The sequence below is a fragment of the Delphinus delphis genome, chromosome 8, assembly GCF_949987515.2.
Source record: "Delphinus delphis chromosome 8, mDelDel1.2, whole genome shotgun sequence".
Lineage (NCBI taxonomy): Eukaryota > Metazoa > Chordata > Mammalia > Artiodactyla > Delphinidae > Delphinus > Delphinus delphis.
Window position 1 is genome coordinate 14485103 of NC_082690.1, and position 15429 is coordinate 14500531.

At 52.5% G+C, this 15429-nt stretch overlaps 1 protein-coding gene across 7 annotated transcripts in view; it reads right to left on the reverse strand.

Moving 5' to 3' along the window:
• The window catches only part of POU2F3 (POU class 2 homeobox 3), a 79501-nt gene extending 67448 nt beyond the window's left edge, over positions 1–12053 (reverse strand). For 5 of the 7 annotated variants that reach the window (XM_060017783.1, XM_060017789.1, XM_060017780.1 and 2 more), the window contains exons 1-2: positions 11903–12053; positions 5228–5296 (exon numbers count right to left, since the gene is read on the reverse strand). In XM_060017783.1, the coding sequence (XP_059873766.1) occupies positions 5228–5296; positions 11903–11930 (97 nt within the window). In that variant the 5' untranslated portion in view covers positions 11931–12053. Of the gene's footprint in view, positions 1–5227; positions 5297–11902 lie in introns of those variants that run through there. The other 2 variants (XM_060017787.1, XM_060017786.1) reach the window with 2 other exon arrangements.
• Between the last annotated feature and the right edge of the window lie 3376 nt (positions 12054–15429).

The following is a 15429-nucleotide window of genomic DNA, read 5'->3' on the forward strand; positions in this document are numbered from 1 at the left end:
TTCCGTCTTAAAACCATGCAGAAAGTTGCCAGATTTAAGTGAGGAGACTCTCTCCAAAGGGTCCCCACACAGCTAGCTCCCCTGGATGGTCCTTCCGGACGGTGGGACACGGTGAGTCATTTCACCTCTCAGATAGGCAACTGAAGCAAAGAAGAAGGGCAGCAGGAAGGGATGACTGAACAGAGTCCGGTCCCCACCCCCTTCCTTCTTGCTCCCCTTTTCCTCCCCTGGGCTCCCCTCGTGGAGCCCTTCCTTCCCAGATCTCTGAGCAGCACAAGGGTCCTAAGGCATCTGCTCCACTGTCATCTGGGCCTGCAAACCCCCACTCCACCCATGACAACTGAGCCTGCAGAATGCGGGGAGCCGGGGCTGGTGTGTCAGTGAGGCTGGCCCAGGATGAGAGAAGAGATGGAGACAGTTCTCTCCAAGGCCAGATTCTCCCTCTCCACAGTTCACCAAAGGGAGTAAGTGGACCCCAGCTCTTTCCCTCTCTTCCCCAGCAAGCACATTTTGGCACCAGACAAGGCTTCTGCCTCTTGGATGAGACCAACCCCCCAGCAGGGGCTTGGCTGTCCTCTGGCCAAGGAGGAGAGCCAAGCCCCTTGGCTGGAGCCACCTGCCATAATTTCGGCATCTCCCTGATGCCGCCACTCTCTTGTGTCCTCTGTCCCTGGTTTCCTGTGCTGGTCCCCAGTCTTCCCACCACCATCTCTGGGTAAATAGTCACTAGAAAGACCCAAGTTTAATTCTGTCATTTGCTAGATACAGAACCCTGGGGAGATCAGCTAACCAGCCTCAACTTCCCCGTCTGCAAAGTGGGATGGTGCCATCTACCCTCACAGAATTGTTGTAAAGTCCAAACGCACTGTTTGAACGTGCTCTTCCAAACACAGGTTGGCCCTGTGATCCACTCCACCATGAAGCCCTGGAGGAAAGCTCCTGGAAGACAGGGACTGTTTCGTCATCTTTCTGAGCCCAGGGTCTGACACAAGCGAGGACTGCCAGCGAGGTCAGAGAAGAGGACGGAGCCTGAACAGAGCAAGGCAGCTGGAGGTGTCAGAAGGAGAGCGGGCTGAGAGGGGTGGTGGAAGGAGGGGATATAGGGGCTGAGGGAGGTGACGGGGTAGACGGGCAGAGCTCAGGGCTGAGGAAGTCCCCACACAAATGCACAGTGTGGGAACTGATGGCAGAGAATATGGAAAAGCAGAACTGCATACACATCTTTAAAAATTCAGCCCTTAGAGGCTATCCAGCCCCAAACCCTCCTTAATGGGGAGGAAAATAAATGTCTGGGTGGGAAAACATTTGCCCAATAATCTGCAGGGAGTTAATAGACTGCAGTCAGGACTGAGTTTGATTACTGGTTAGAAGCTGTGTGATCCTGGGCTAGTTAGTTTCTCATTCTGAGCCACAATTTCCTCATTGATAAAAATGGCAATTGTAAGAATTAAATGAGGTAATGCATGTACAGTTGGCTCCACGGGCCTGGGTATGGGAAGGAGGCTCCGTGGATGTGACTGGCCTTTCGCTTCTTCTTCTCAAGCCCACCGTATTTGTCCTCCCCCTGTGTAGGAGGCTACACTGTGACCAGAGTGGTCAAAAGTCATAGGGTTATCTGCTTGGGTGCTTGGGGATGGTCAGTTATGGAGCTGGGAGCTTTTGAAATGTGGGTAAGGCTATGTTCTTATCAACCACTCAGTTGAGAACCGGAAAAAAAAAAAAATCGGTGTCAGTCTCAAGAAGGAAGGAAAAGTAAAAACGGGAAGTAAGAGGAAGGATAGAAAAGCTGATAGTTCAGAAATCTAGAAACAGCTTGGCCTCAGCCTTCTGCAGGGTGTGGAAACAACACTGGCCAGGGGATCGGGAGTCTTCTCTGGTCCCGAGTGCTGTCACAAAGACACTGAATTTCTCCTCTGTCCACCCATGCCTCGGCTTCCTCATAGACCGAAGGAAAGGAAAGGATGAGCTAGCTTCCCTGCCACGTCTCTACCAACCGGGAGGTCTGTGTCTGGACTAGAGAACGCTCTCCTTTGCAGTCCTGGCCAGTGTGGAGGGGAAATTCACTTCCCTTTCCCAGCTCCCACCTCGTGCACCTTGGGGATTTCACACAACACAGAGGGTGCTCTCAGGGAGCTGGGGCTTTCTAGGTCACCTTTGTTTATAGTTTCTTTAAAACCCAGAGACAAACCACCCCTTAATTCAGGCACTGTTGGGGAGGGGAATCTGCCTTTTAAAAATCCAAAGGAAGCCATTAAACCAAGTTGGTAATCGCTGTGACTCATGATAAGTTTTCCTCTGTAGAAAATGAGTCAGAATGACTTTCCAGGAAGCTTGGTTACTTTAATTAGCTGCCTCTTTTTTTCTTGCCCTTAAAAACATGCAGTAATTTGACAGTCACCTAAGTAAGGATGCTACCAGCCACCAAGCTGAGCCGCTAGAAGTGAAGGATCTGGGAATGGAGGCGTTCTGACAGATGAACTAAAGGGACTCTTTGGAGTTGAGGAGGACCCACACAGACTCTTTCCCTGAATGGTGGAAGGAACAAAATCAACCTGTAGGGTTGATCCACTTGGCCTGAGTGAAGGGGAGAAGGGCACCCCAGCTACCTGCAGCCCCAGAACACTTAGCATCAAGTCTCGTTGTGTATATTACAGAATCTTAATGATGCCATTAGAGGAAATGATGACCGCAGCTGTCAATGTGCCAAGCACTGTGCTGAGGGCTTTAAATATCTCAGCTAACCCTCAACCCACTCTCTACGATGGACATTAATTGTCCTCTTTACAAGAGATCAGGCTAAACTAACTCATCAGATCACATAAACCAGTCAGCAGCAGAGCTGTGATTCTTACCCCAGGTCTGTTTGATTCTAAATCCATACTCTTCAAAGGTCATCTGTTCCTGCCTCCTAGGGAAGCAAAGCGGCTGGTCCAAGGTCACATTCTGAACTGGCAGACACTGAGATGACACTCGTATTCTGAAAGTCCCAGTTTATGTTCAGACTCTTTCTCCTTCAACCTTTCTCCTTCAAGCTCCCACAGTCCCAGACAGGAGGCCAGAGCTTGCTGAGACTGCCTGTAACGCCTTAACCTTCCTAATCCCCAGGTTCTGAACTCCCTCTGTCTCCTGGATCGCTTTTCAGGGTCTCATGTAGGTCCTTCTCACTCCTGACACAGTTGTCTTGACTTGGTCCCGTAACTAATAACAGAGCACCAGAGCTATCCTGTTAAGTGTGGACTTCCACCCTCATGGACACTCTCTTAGCTGTGTCACCACATACCTGGGGCAATATACCTGGCCCAGGTGAACAGGGTCAGCTCTAGCCAGCCTGCTACTGGGAAAGGGTGACTCAACTTCTGAATCAAGGCTTCTGGACTCTGGTTTTTCTCTAGGGAAGAGTTCAGAGCAGAGATGTACCTATTACTACTCATCAGGTGAACTGATATGAAAGCCTTGCTGGAGTTCTGGAGATGAAAGGGAATTTTCTTCACAACTGGGGAGAACAGATACCCCACTCCACAGACCTTTAAACATACTCAGCTAATAAATCAATTGACAAATGGTTGCAATTGGCCCACTCTCTCCAAGCTTAACTGTTCCCAGACACAAAGCAAAGTATAAAACATGTACCACTACCCGTGTAAACAGACAGTTTCAAGACTAAATTGAGGGCGGAGGGGCAGAAACGTTTATGGTAAATGTATGCTGCAGATGCCTCCACAAGACCCCCAATTATCGTGTCCCTGATCCTGAGTCTTTTAGCTTCAAGAATGGAACTAGACTGCACCTGAAGACTTGGGAAAAGATTTCAGCTCTGGGGGACATCGATTCTCTTCCACTTCTAATTTCTATGCCTCTAATGATCCAGATGAAAGACTAATTGAGGTCTTGTTGGGATACTATTAAAGTTATTTGGTGGTGTTACAACTTATGCTCATCTTTCTTCAAGTTCTTTTTAATTATATGGAGCTTTCAAAGCAAGGTTTGGACTATGGAGTTAAAAGAGAGAGCTAGGGGCTTCCCTGGTGGCGCAGTGGTTGAGAGTCCGCCTGCCGATGCAGGGGACACGGGTTCGCGCCCCAGTCCGGGAAGATCCCACATGCCGTGGAGCGGCTGGGCCCGTGAGCCATGGCCACTGAGCTTGCGCGTCTGGAGCCTGTGCTCCGCAATAGGAGAGGCCACAACAGTGAGAGGCCCGCGTACCGCAAAAAAAAAAAAAAAAGAGAGAGAGAGAGAGAGCTATGAAACTTTCTTCTCAACTCTTCCCTCTCCTTTTCCTTTTATTCACAAAGCAAAGACATCTAAAGGCACCAAGCCCTCCTTTCTGGGTCTGTTTGCCACCCACATGCATGTAATTTGGAAGAGGAACACTTGTCCATGGGCCTCTTTGATTAGTTCCTTGAGTAGGATTATTGAGAAATCTGGGGTTAAAAGGCCTTAGTTCCCATCTACCAGAGACACATTCTGACTTCCGTCAGTCAGTAGCAGCTGGGAACACAGCCTGCTGCTTCTAGGGGCCTTGAAAAAAAAATGGTACTGATGAACCTTGTTGCAGGGCAGGAATAAAGATGTAGTCATAGAGCATGGACTTGAGGACATGGGGTGGGAGGGGGAAGCTAGGGCGAAGTGAGAGTAGCATCGACATATATACACTATCGAATGTAAAATAGTTGGCTGGTGGGAAGCAGCAGCATAGCACAGGGAGATCAGCTCGGTGCTTTGCGATGACCTAGAGGGGTGGGATAGGGAGGGCGGGAGGGAGGCTCAAGAGGGTGGGGATATGGGGACGTGTATGCATATGGCTGATTTGCTTTGTTGTGCAACAGAAACTAACAGGGTATTGTGAAGCAATTATACTGCAATAAAGATCTATTAAAAAAATAGTAAAAAAAGCTAAAAGCAAAAAAACAAATGTTACTTAAAAATGAAAAAAAAAAAGTGAATCTCCTCCCTGACTTCTTGTTTGTTTCTAAGGATCTGGCCCTTTCCTAGCCTAGTTTCAGAGGCTTTGTTCCGTTGTATACCGATGTCTACTGTTCAAAGGCTCCAGGGTCATACCCCCTGTCTCTAGGGAATCCCTTCATTTCCTAAGACCCAGCCTTTGGGTCTGATTGGCTGAAAGACCAAGCCGGAAGAGGTACCACGTTATTCCATTATTCGATGAATTCCAGTAACTCTGTCCTGCCCTTGCTTTTCTGTTTCATTTCCCAGAAGAGAAGACCCTTACCTGTCTCCACCTGGCTGAGAGCACTTCGAGCAACTGTAGAATCTGCTACATCCCCACTCATCTTGATATCTGCAGGGAGAACACAACTGATTTTAGTAACAGGTCACAATTTTTCTCGCTATGACATATGTGGCTTTAACTAAACAGCGAAGATGAATGGGTAATTACAACAAGCATCAGACTTTCAAATTCCTGATTCCTAAACATACAACTATTAGAATATTCATAAGCTTGGAGCACATATCCCCTCGTCCCAGGCTTGCCTCCTTTCCCCCTTTCTCCAGTGCTACTGCAGGGTCTCTCCCCTTTGCATCATTCACGGCCACTTCCTTCTATCACCAGGCTCAGTTGGTAAAAATTTAACAAGGGGAAGGGTACAGCGGAGGGAGGGGAATGGGGGAGAATGCTCCTCATTCTCCATCCTCATTTCCTTTGGGATTTGGGGGATGTCTGTTATTTTTTAAAGTAGCACAAGAAATATCCATCTCCCGTCCTCCCCCTCATAATAACTCTACCTTGAGAGGTAAGAGCACCCTTGAACCAAGGCTTGCCCTTCTCATCTTTTTTAGCCAATCCTGCCTCTATTCTCTGCCTGATTCTCAGAGGTCAACCCACTGTCTGGTGATCAAACCCTAGTTCCTGTGTGGCCCTCCTTGGGAACCCTTACCTTCTCTCCTACTCCTTCAACGTTCTCAGTAAGAAAGGGATGGCAGGCGGGTCAGCGTCCCGCGGAGAGAGAAGACCTACACAAGGCCCCCTGTCTCAGCCCCCAAGTGCTGCGGGTCTGGCCTCTCTGCCCTGCTTCATTTCAGTAAATTAAACATTTACCCACAACAGACAGCTGCCGCTGCCTAAGAGGCCCCTAAGTCTCCTCAAGGGTCAGCAAAGAGAAGGAAAGAGACAACTTTGAGCTAACTCACTCTCAGCTCCTCTCCTTATGAAACCACCCCAATACTGAAGCCGTTAAAGACAGAAGAATATTTTATTCAAATCATGTTGACCCCCCCCCCCCTTCTCTGGGGCAGCACTTTAACTCTTTCAAACCAGATAAAGTCTTGGTGAGCCAATTTGCATACCCGGCCCCCCAGCCAATCCCGGGTAAGCAGCCCGTCTTAATTTGGGCCACATAATTGGGCAGTTGACAGTCTGGATGTCTGAGGTCTGGAGATGACCAGGACGAGGGAGAAGGGTGGACCTCCGCCCCAGGAAAAGCAGGAAGAAACCGACTTTTATTTCTTCTTCTTCTTCTACTTTTTTTTTTTTTTTTTAGGGCAATGATGTGTGTGGCTCTGGCAGAGGTTTAAAGTGTGGTCCCAGGGGATGCAGTGACTGCAGTGCAGGAGGGGTGACTGTTATGCCAAGCAAGACAGAGATGGGGAGTCCCGAGGTTCTACAGCCCTTGGAACACCCCAGGAGCAGGGGAGGGAGTAAGCAACCTTGGGAGCCACTGTAGTTTGAGGAATAGTTTTGAGACCGGTCAAAGTGATGACTCCCAGGTAAACACTTGGAGCTCCGTACAGCCCTCCCCAGACATCCACACTGTCCTGCGTGGTTACAGACCTCTAGGGGAAACCCTGCAGCCACACTTGCCACCCCTCTCAGTGCACTACATTTAAGAAGGCATTTCTCCAGCCTAACCAAAGTCCTTCCTGCTGCAGTTTGAAACTTTTTGTACAGTCTGTCATGCATGAATATGCAGAGTAACTAGTGTGGGCCACCCGGACAGGTCTGCAAAGGGCTTCTGCTACTCCACGCTTTCTGCTCCAGGGGGGAAATGGGCTTAGCTTCGTCCCACCCATGAAGGGCCACGCTGGAGCTGGGCATTGCCTATTATAGATCGGCTCAGTTACACTTCCCCATAGGGATCCTTCAACAGTGCAGAGAAAACGTCAGAGACTGCTGGGAAGGGGCGGGAGGGGGTGAGTGCTCACCACCTCTCCCGTTGCTGATCACAGGCTCCGGAAGCGCAGGCTCAGCGGCCATGGCTCACGGGCCCAGCCACTCCGTGGCATGTGGGATCCTCCGAGACCGGGGCACGAACCCATGTCCCCTGCATCGGCAGGAGGACTCTCAACCACTGGGAAGCCCTCTCAGTGGGCTTTTAAACCTGCTTCAGTGGCGCTGGGAATTCAGAGCATGGGTTTTGACAGCAGACAGACCTGGATTTAATCCCAGTGCCATCCTAACTAGCACAGGGGGACCCTGGCCACATATTTGAACCTCAGTTTTCTCAGCTAAAAAAAAAAAAAAATGAGAAAAATGATACTTCCCAGAGTTATAGTGAGGAGCAAATAAGATACTGAATGAAAACCGCCTGGCACAGTTCCTGGCACAAAGGAAGCACGTGATAAATGAATTAACTAAACAGATACTTAGGCTTCGATCGGAGTCCCCTTCTTCCATTACAGTTAACAGCTTTGGTTTTTCTGTCTAAGCAGTATCGTAATTTGTCCTTTACCTGGGAAGCCATCTGCATTCTCCCAATTCTGACTTCATGGGAAAAACGCTCATGGGGACAAGAAGAGTTTAAGAGGTAGTGAGGGTGGGATGATGACCAGGTATTCTGAATCAACTTATTTCAAACATCTGACGTTTAAGAAGGGTGACATTTTAGCTAAACCGTAATTCTATGCCTGTAACCCAAACACTCCTCCAACACCCATTCCCTGCACCACCTTTAACTCTACCCAAAAGCCATCTCTCTGATCTTTTAAATTAGCATAAAAGGTAGTCCTAATCATGTCTAAAATTAACTTTTGAAGGAGTCAAAGGCTCCACACTCTTCCAGGACATCTACTCATTGGATGTACCCATTATGGGAGCAACATTGTGACACTTCGGGATTGGACAGGGATTTGAGTCTGAATGGAGGGTCAGGCTGAGATGATCTGTAAAACCTCTTAATGCCCATAGGACGTTAAGACACTGAGAACCTGTTCCTGTTGGGTAGGAGGCCGAGGCTGATGGGTGCGACGAACTCGTGGGTCTCAGCCTAAAAATGGGCCAACACCGAAACTCGCCGAGACGCCACAACCCTTCGCCTGTCGGACAGCACATGCCGGAGGTGAGTGAGAGAGGTGTGGGGTGCGGTCAGGCTTCTCTGCTGTTCTAATCTCAGCTGGCAACTGAGGAGGCTCCTTGCCATCACTCCCTTCCCTGGGGAGGCTCAGCTGGTCTGTGTAAGAACCCAGATACCAGACGCAGCCCCTCATCTGCTTCACCGGCGCTGTCACCCGCTGAAGCTGGAGCGAAATGTTGGCCGCTGGCCTTGACCTCCCTGTGCCTTGGCATGACCCAGCAGCAGCCCCTCCTTACACATCTGTGAACCAGGATGTGTGTGTGAACCTGCAGGAGCAAAGTCCAAGGGGCAGCACTTCCCCAGGCTGCAGGCCGAGTGTCCACGGTGTCCTGGACCTCCTGGGTCCAGGCTACGCCAGGAAAACAAAAGGCCCACTCCTCTCTCTCCTACTGTCCATCTTCATCTCTTCGGAAGGGACTGGAGCTCCCTCCTGACTTCTCCCTCCCACACCCACTGCTTCAGGCACTTCTACCAGAGGGAATTCAAGGGGCCACCGGTCCTACTTCTGAGCGAGCCAGGGCTCCAACTCTCCCCTGGAGGAGATGCTTCTCGCCTCTTCTTCAAGAGAAATGCACTTCCTCTCAAGAGACCTTCCAACCCAATGGTCCTGAGCTGGAACTGGTATCAGTCTGTGAGACTCGATCCTCCTTTCCCAACGCTGATAGAGAACAGCTCACTGTGAGGAAAAGGGCAAAAAAGAGATGCTCTGGGACTAACCAGGTGTCCCCCTCCAGCTGGTTTCCCACTGTTTCCTCCATCTCTTCTCTCCCTCCTGAGCTTTCTGTCTGACTCTTGTCTACCTGCATTGGGCCTGGGAGGGAGGAGCCCCTCCTTAGCCTGGGTGCCCCTGTGTCTGGTGACGTCATGCCTGCTCAGGTGTTTGTGCTTCCACGTGAGAGGTGTGCTACAAAATACAAAGTGCTGAGGTCCCAGGCCAACCTGAATCACGGCTGGTACCCAGGTTATCAGAGCAAAAAGATGGGCTGACTCAGGGGCCGCAGTGCTTGCGGAGCTGCTGAGTGGGGGACCTTACGCATTACTTTGTGTGCCCCTGCTCCCCCTCCAACCCCCCCCAAACTGTTGCAGTAGATCCATGGAGGGGGAATCCCCAAGGGCCTAGGACTGGGGATTTACAGGGCAAGTGCTGCTTATAACGCATCCGCAGGACACAGGATCACTGGGAGGGGAAAAGTAGGGCTCAGAAGAGACCAGATTTCCACAGAGAGGATCCTGGACTGAGACACCCTAGAGAGGGGCCCCCAGGGAGACACTCCATAGACGGATCCTCCCTCAGAGACCCCACAGCAGGGCCCTCGATGAAAGACCTTACAAAGATGACCCCGGACTAAAAAGCCCACTGAGAAGACCCAGCAAAGGGAGCCCTCAAATGGAGACCTAGTTAGAGAGGCCCCACAGAAAGTCCCAAATTGAGCGATCCCTTTGAGGTCTCCAAAGGGGAACCAGACACCACAGAGAGGCCAGGAAACCTCACAGGGAGGCCAGGCAGCCCTGAGGGGAGATGGACTACAGAAGCGGGCTGGGGAGCAGTGGCAAGCAAATGTAGAGAGATGACTCAGGTCACCCACCCGAGGTAAGCAGGTGGACGGAGAACCCGCCTGAGGAGTCAGCGCACCCTGGGTTTAGCTCAATCACCCCCTTTGTGTCTGCCTGCAGGGGACAGGGCTGGGGGAGGTGCCCGGGCTTCTGAAAAGCGTCAGCCTGGAGCTTCCTCCCAGGCCAGGCATGGAGGGCTTGGCCTCCTCACCTCAACCTCACCCTCTCTTTCCTGCTCTGGGCTAGATCCTCTTAGCCCCCAGGCGGCCTCCCTGCTGGGTCCCAGCTGCCCCCCCTCCTCCCACTTCCCCCAGAGCAGGAGCCCCTAGTAGACAATGAGGTGGAAAACCCCCAGGAAGTCTCTGATCTTGGTCCTAAACAACTTCCCACTGGGGGGTGTGCCTTCAGGTTTTGCTCCCATGCACACCTAGGCCTTCTTGGTGGAAAGTGGAGAAAGGAGAACCCGGGATCTGCCCCCAGCTATGTCCAGCTCCATGCTGGTGCTACGAGGTCTGAAAATGGACTTTCCCCAACCATTGGATGATACCCAGTTGGATGATTCTTTCCGCCACACCGAGCCCTCCCTGGCATGTCCTGGCACCTGGGGATCCACTCAGAGCTAACACCTCACCGTCTGCTGGTTTTCACTCAGCCCCACCAGGACTGCGTCTGGGAAACTGGGTCTCCCCCGTGCACCCACTGCTGCTTGATTTCAAGGATTGGCGGCTCCAGGAAGGGCCAAAGCCTCCAGCCTGCCCTGCTCCTTGGGGTAGGTCATGAGAATTGACTCCCTCACTCTTCCTCCAGAAAGGAGAGCAGGTAACAAAATTCCCATCAACAGCCCTGAAGTCCTTAATGAAGGTCATTCATTGGGTGTTGCTCCCTGTAAGAGGCAAGTTGCTGGTTTGAAATGGCCAAATCAGGCTCAGCTTTCTCCACGTCAGTCCGTCTCTGCTCAGGCCCTCAGACCTCCAGAAGGCCCACCCCGACACCAAGTCCCACCTCCAGGATTAGTAGCTCCAGTCCTTGCCTGGCTGTGGAAGGAGGGATCAGCAGGGTGAATGGAGGGGTCTTGGTTCACTCCATGCCCATAGACCTTTCACGCAGGGGAAACTGACTCCCAGAAAAGCATTTCCATGGCCTAGGTTCCCACCCCTGAGGAGAGGAGGGCTTGGTATCTAAATCCATGGGACATAGAACACAGAGGATGTATCTCTCACTGCCCCCCTCACCCCCCAGACACAGAGATGGAAGCGCTTTCCCACAGGGTCCTGTGCAGGCTTCTCCTCCGGTGCGTCCCAAAGAGCTCCGGCTCAGCCCCCGCACGCGGACTCCCCAGCCCCGCCGCGCACCAGCCTACGGCACTGCCTAGGCTCACGGAGCAGGGGAGCAGGTACACCTTCACGGGTGGGGTCTGCTCCACCTCCTCTCCCAACACACATGGGCACAGGTAGACTCACCTCTGACACACACGGACACATGCTTCCCTAGGCCCTGATCAATACGTGTGCACCGTGGCACCTGCCCCAGGTGTGCCTCTGTAAATGCCCAGCTCCACTCACTTCTCCTAGGCACCCCCTAGACCTTACCAATATCCACTCTCCCCATACTTCACGTAAATGCCTGGGACACCAAGCACGCAACATGTGGATACACGTATTTCTCTCACTTCTGCACTCCAAGGTCCACACCCCTGGCTGAGCCAGTGAGCCACCCTTCTGCAACCAGTGAACAGGGCAACTTCCCCGAGACTACCACAGCTCAGCACGCCCAGGTCCCACAGGGCTGCGGCTCTCCAGATGCCAGCGCTCTCCAGATGCGAGGCTTCAGAAGCCCTCCCACCCTCCACCGTAGCCCCTACCTTCATTCTTCCCCAAAGTCCCCCAGACGGACCCTGCGCCCGCCAGCTCGGGGCGACCCGCTATCCACACTGCCCTCTCCTGGCCGCTGGGGAACAAGACCCCCCGAGAGCGGCGCCCCTGTCATTCGCCCCTGCCCGAGCACAGTGACACCTGTCAGAGCGCGCGCCCTCCGCCCCTCACCTGGGTGCATGGGTTCCAGATTCACCATCCTGCCCCAGGCGGGGCCAAAGCCAGCTTCCCCCCAGGCCCCTCGCGGCTGCCCCAGCCGGGCCTCCGGGGAAGCCAGGGTCTCCTTCCTCCCGCCCCCGGCCGCCGCCGCCGCCGCGGGAGCCGCCGCCGGAGCCGTCGCCGCAGCCGTAGCGCGCTCCGCTGCTCCCTCCCGCCCACCCGGGCAGCACTCGGCGCGGCGGGATTGCCACACGCCCCAGGTGAGCACGCGGCGCGGCGGGGCGGGGGCCTCGGGCCACGCCCCCTGGCAGGGCCCCCGCGCCTGGCCCCCGGCCCAGGCAAAGCAGCGATTTGCATTCGGGGAGCCGGGGGCCGGGGGAGGGGGCAGGCGGTGCTGCCGGGGCGGGTCCTGACCCTGCGGAACACCTGTCCACCTCGGACCCGCCAATGGCCTCTCCCCACCGCGCCCGGCCCAACAGCTTGCCCTACTGAGGAACCCCTGGCAGATTAACCAGCGGGGCGGCGGGGGGACGGGCTGAGCTTCCGTCTGGACAGACACCCCAGCTCTGCGAGGAGCTCTGGAAGTGTTTGGAGAAGCCGCGGGAGTGCGCTGGGAAGAATCTGGTGTTGGAATCCTACCTCTCTGCCGCTTACCGGGCTGTGTGACATGAGACAAGGCTCATCACCTCCCTGAACTCAGTTTACTCATCCGTAAAACGGGGGCAGGTGTTAATCTTAACTGGCATCTATCTATCTGAAGTTAGCAGGTGGTCAAGCTCACCTAGGCCCCCCGTGCATCCTCACCACAACCTGGGACCTAGATGGGGCCCAGCTAATTATCACATTTTCTGGGTGAAGATAGTGTCTCTTGCCTGCCCTACCAGGTCCCAGGTTGCTGCGAGGCTCTATGAGAGTATGATGTGAAAGCTATTTACTAGTGTCAGGGGCTGTGGGAACAGCCACCTCCTCATTTACAGAACTGGGAAGTGACTTGTCCAAAGGCACACAATTCCCTAGTGGTGGAAGGAAGCTGGCTGGGATCAGGTCTCTGGACTCCCACTCCAGTGCTCTCTGCAGCGCCCATCATAGACTCGTCACCTGAGCTTCCCCCACCCTTCTCCTCCACTCTTCAGGTCCCAGGAAGAGGTGGCAAGGCGAAGAGACCACCTGTGTATAAGCCTTGAAAGCCGTGTGCCCACAGCAGGCAAGGCCTCGCCTTTCTTTCCAGACAGGTCTCCCTGTCAACCTGCTTACAGAACAAGTCCTGGGCTTTTCTGCCTCTATGCCTTGTTTGCACTGTTCTTTCCAGTTGGTGTGTCCACCCACCATCCACCCCAATAATCCCCATTAGAATATCCAGCATTTATTGAGCTTTCAGTGCATTAGGCACTGTGCTAACCAACACTTGAGAGGCACCTGATCTTGTTTAGTCCTCATAACAACTCGAAGACGGGACTGTTATTATTTCCATTTTACAGATGGGAAAAATGAGGCTTAGAGAGTTTAGTGTGCCCACAGTTACCCTTCCAGTAAGTATCAGGGCTCCTATTCTAAAACTCTGCACTCTTCTCCCTTCGTGCCCAATTCAAATGCCACCTCCTTCTGAAGCTGGAAGTGATCTGATCTGTTATTAAATTACCATAATGTTTCAATGTTCTTACTAGCCCTGTGGCTCGCTCTGCAGGACTTTTCTTATCCTATCTCCTGGCCGTTAGCTGATTGGCTGCCCCCACAGCACCAAACACCGTGCAGGGTACACAGCAGGTGTCAGAAAGGGCCCAGTGGGTGCCACAGTGGCCCTGGAGGGAAAGTGTTTAACAAGTGCTTCTTCGGGTCCACACAAACCACTCTCCCCCAATCGCACCAACCTTTCTTCCTCCCACTCTTGGCAAGAAGGGAGGAGACTTTCTTCCTGTTTCTTCTGGCTGAGGAAAGAGATCAGTAGCTTTTCAGAGGCCTAGTGAACCCAGAGACACGCCCCCCACACCTTGGCACACTGCCAGACTGTCCCTTCCTTCCCTCCTCTTTCCTCTACTTTCCCTCCCTTCCTCCACTTCAGGTTTGGCCCCAAGCCTGAGGCCATTTCTTATCTACAACTGCACTTCACCTACCATCATCCTAGAAAAATGCCTGCACATAGTTTATATACCCCTGTGCGCTTGTGATTTCCATATCTCTATTTACATAGCATTTGTGTAGCCATGTTCCCCAAGGGTCTGATTCTCTGACCACCAGTATCTGGAACCTGTTTCTCTTTTCCATGTGCAAAGTTACATTTCTTTTCTGGGCTTTAGTTTTCCAGAAGCCAGAGGAGCATGTACCTAATGATTTCTAAGGGTCTTCCAGCTCTAGCAGCCTAGGATACTGGGGTCCTGGGGATGCGGGTGGGGGTGGAACCCTTGGAGATGGGGCCCATTGGGGAAGAGATGGGGCGTTATAGCTTCAGAGTTGGAAGGACAGTTTTGGGTTCCGGACCAGGAGAGGGGGTGATTGGGGGAAGGATGGGAAGGTGAGAGGGGTGGGGGAGAGGTAGCAGACAGGACCTCACCTTCATTCACTTACTCATTCATTCAATCCATATTGATTGAATGCTTTCTATAGGCCAAGAAAGTGCTACGTGCTGGGCATGTACCTTTTTATTCAGTCATCACACCTTTAGGAGGAACATACAATTTTTAAGTTCCTTTTATAGATGAGGAAACTGAGGTTCAGGGAGGTTAATGCAGCTAGTAGATGGCAGAGTTGAAATTTAGACCAGGCCTGCCTGACTCCAAAGCTGGTACTTTTAATCCTGGCCTCCAGTGTCTGAGCCCGAGTCTCCTCTTCTCTGCTCTTCCCTTCTATGCGCATACAACTCCAGGTGGAAGGAACCTAGATAATCATATGAGGGACCAGAGGTCCACAGGGGGTGGGACTTGCCCAAGGTCACACGACAGCAAGCAAAGGCAGAGCAGAGACCCTCTGTTCTCTCTGCTCCTCCTTCTTCTGTTCTTTCTGGGCCTTTGAAGGGTGGGTGGGGCAAGGGGCAGGGTTCGATGATTTTTATTCCTTCCCTCTGTGACTTGCTTGATGACCATTTCAACTAGATGAACTGGAACAGGAGTGCACAAGACTCCTTTGTCCCTCCCTCCTTCGTGGAGACCATGAGTGCTTCTGTGGAACACTCATGGTCTCCATGAAATCAGCTCTTTGAGTTCTGGGCAGGTGGGAGGTGGGGAAGGTGCCACCTCCGTGGCCTAATACTCCATTTCTCTGTTTAGCCAGGAAGAGAAAAAGCTGTGGGGAAGAGGAGAGAGATAGGGAGTTGCCTGGAGGTTAGAAAGGAACAGAGGAAAGAAAGGGAAAAAGAAGCAAAGACAGGAAATTTCAGTGCCTTTGGACATCAAAAGAGCACCATGCAAATCACATACAAATGATATGCAAATGACCCAGCACTTCCTCCTTTACCCCCTACCCTCTCAACAGCTGGAGGGCTTTTTCAGAGAGCAGCCAAAGCCTAACTCCAGGATCCTGTTGTCCCCAAACTGTGATCAACGTGG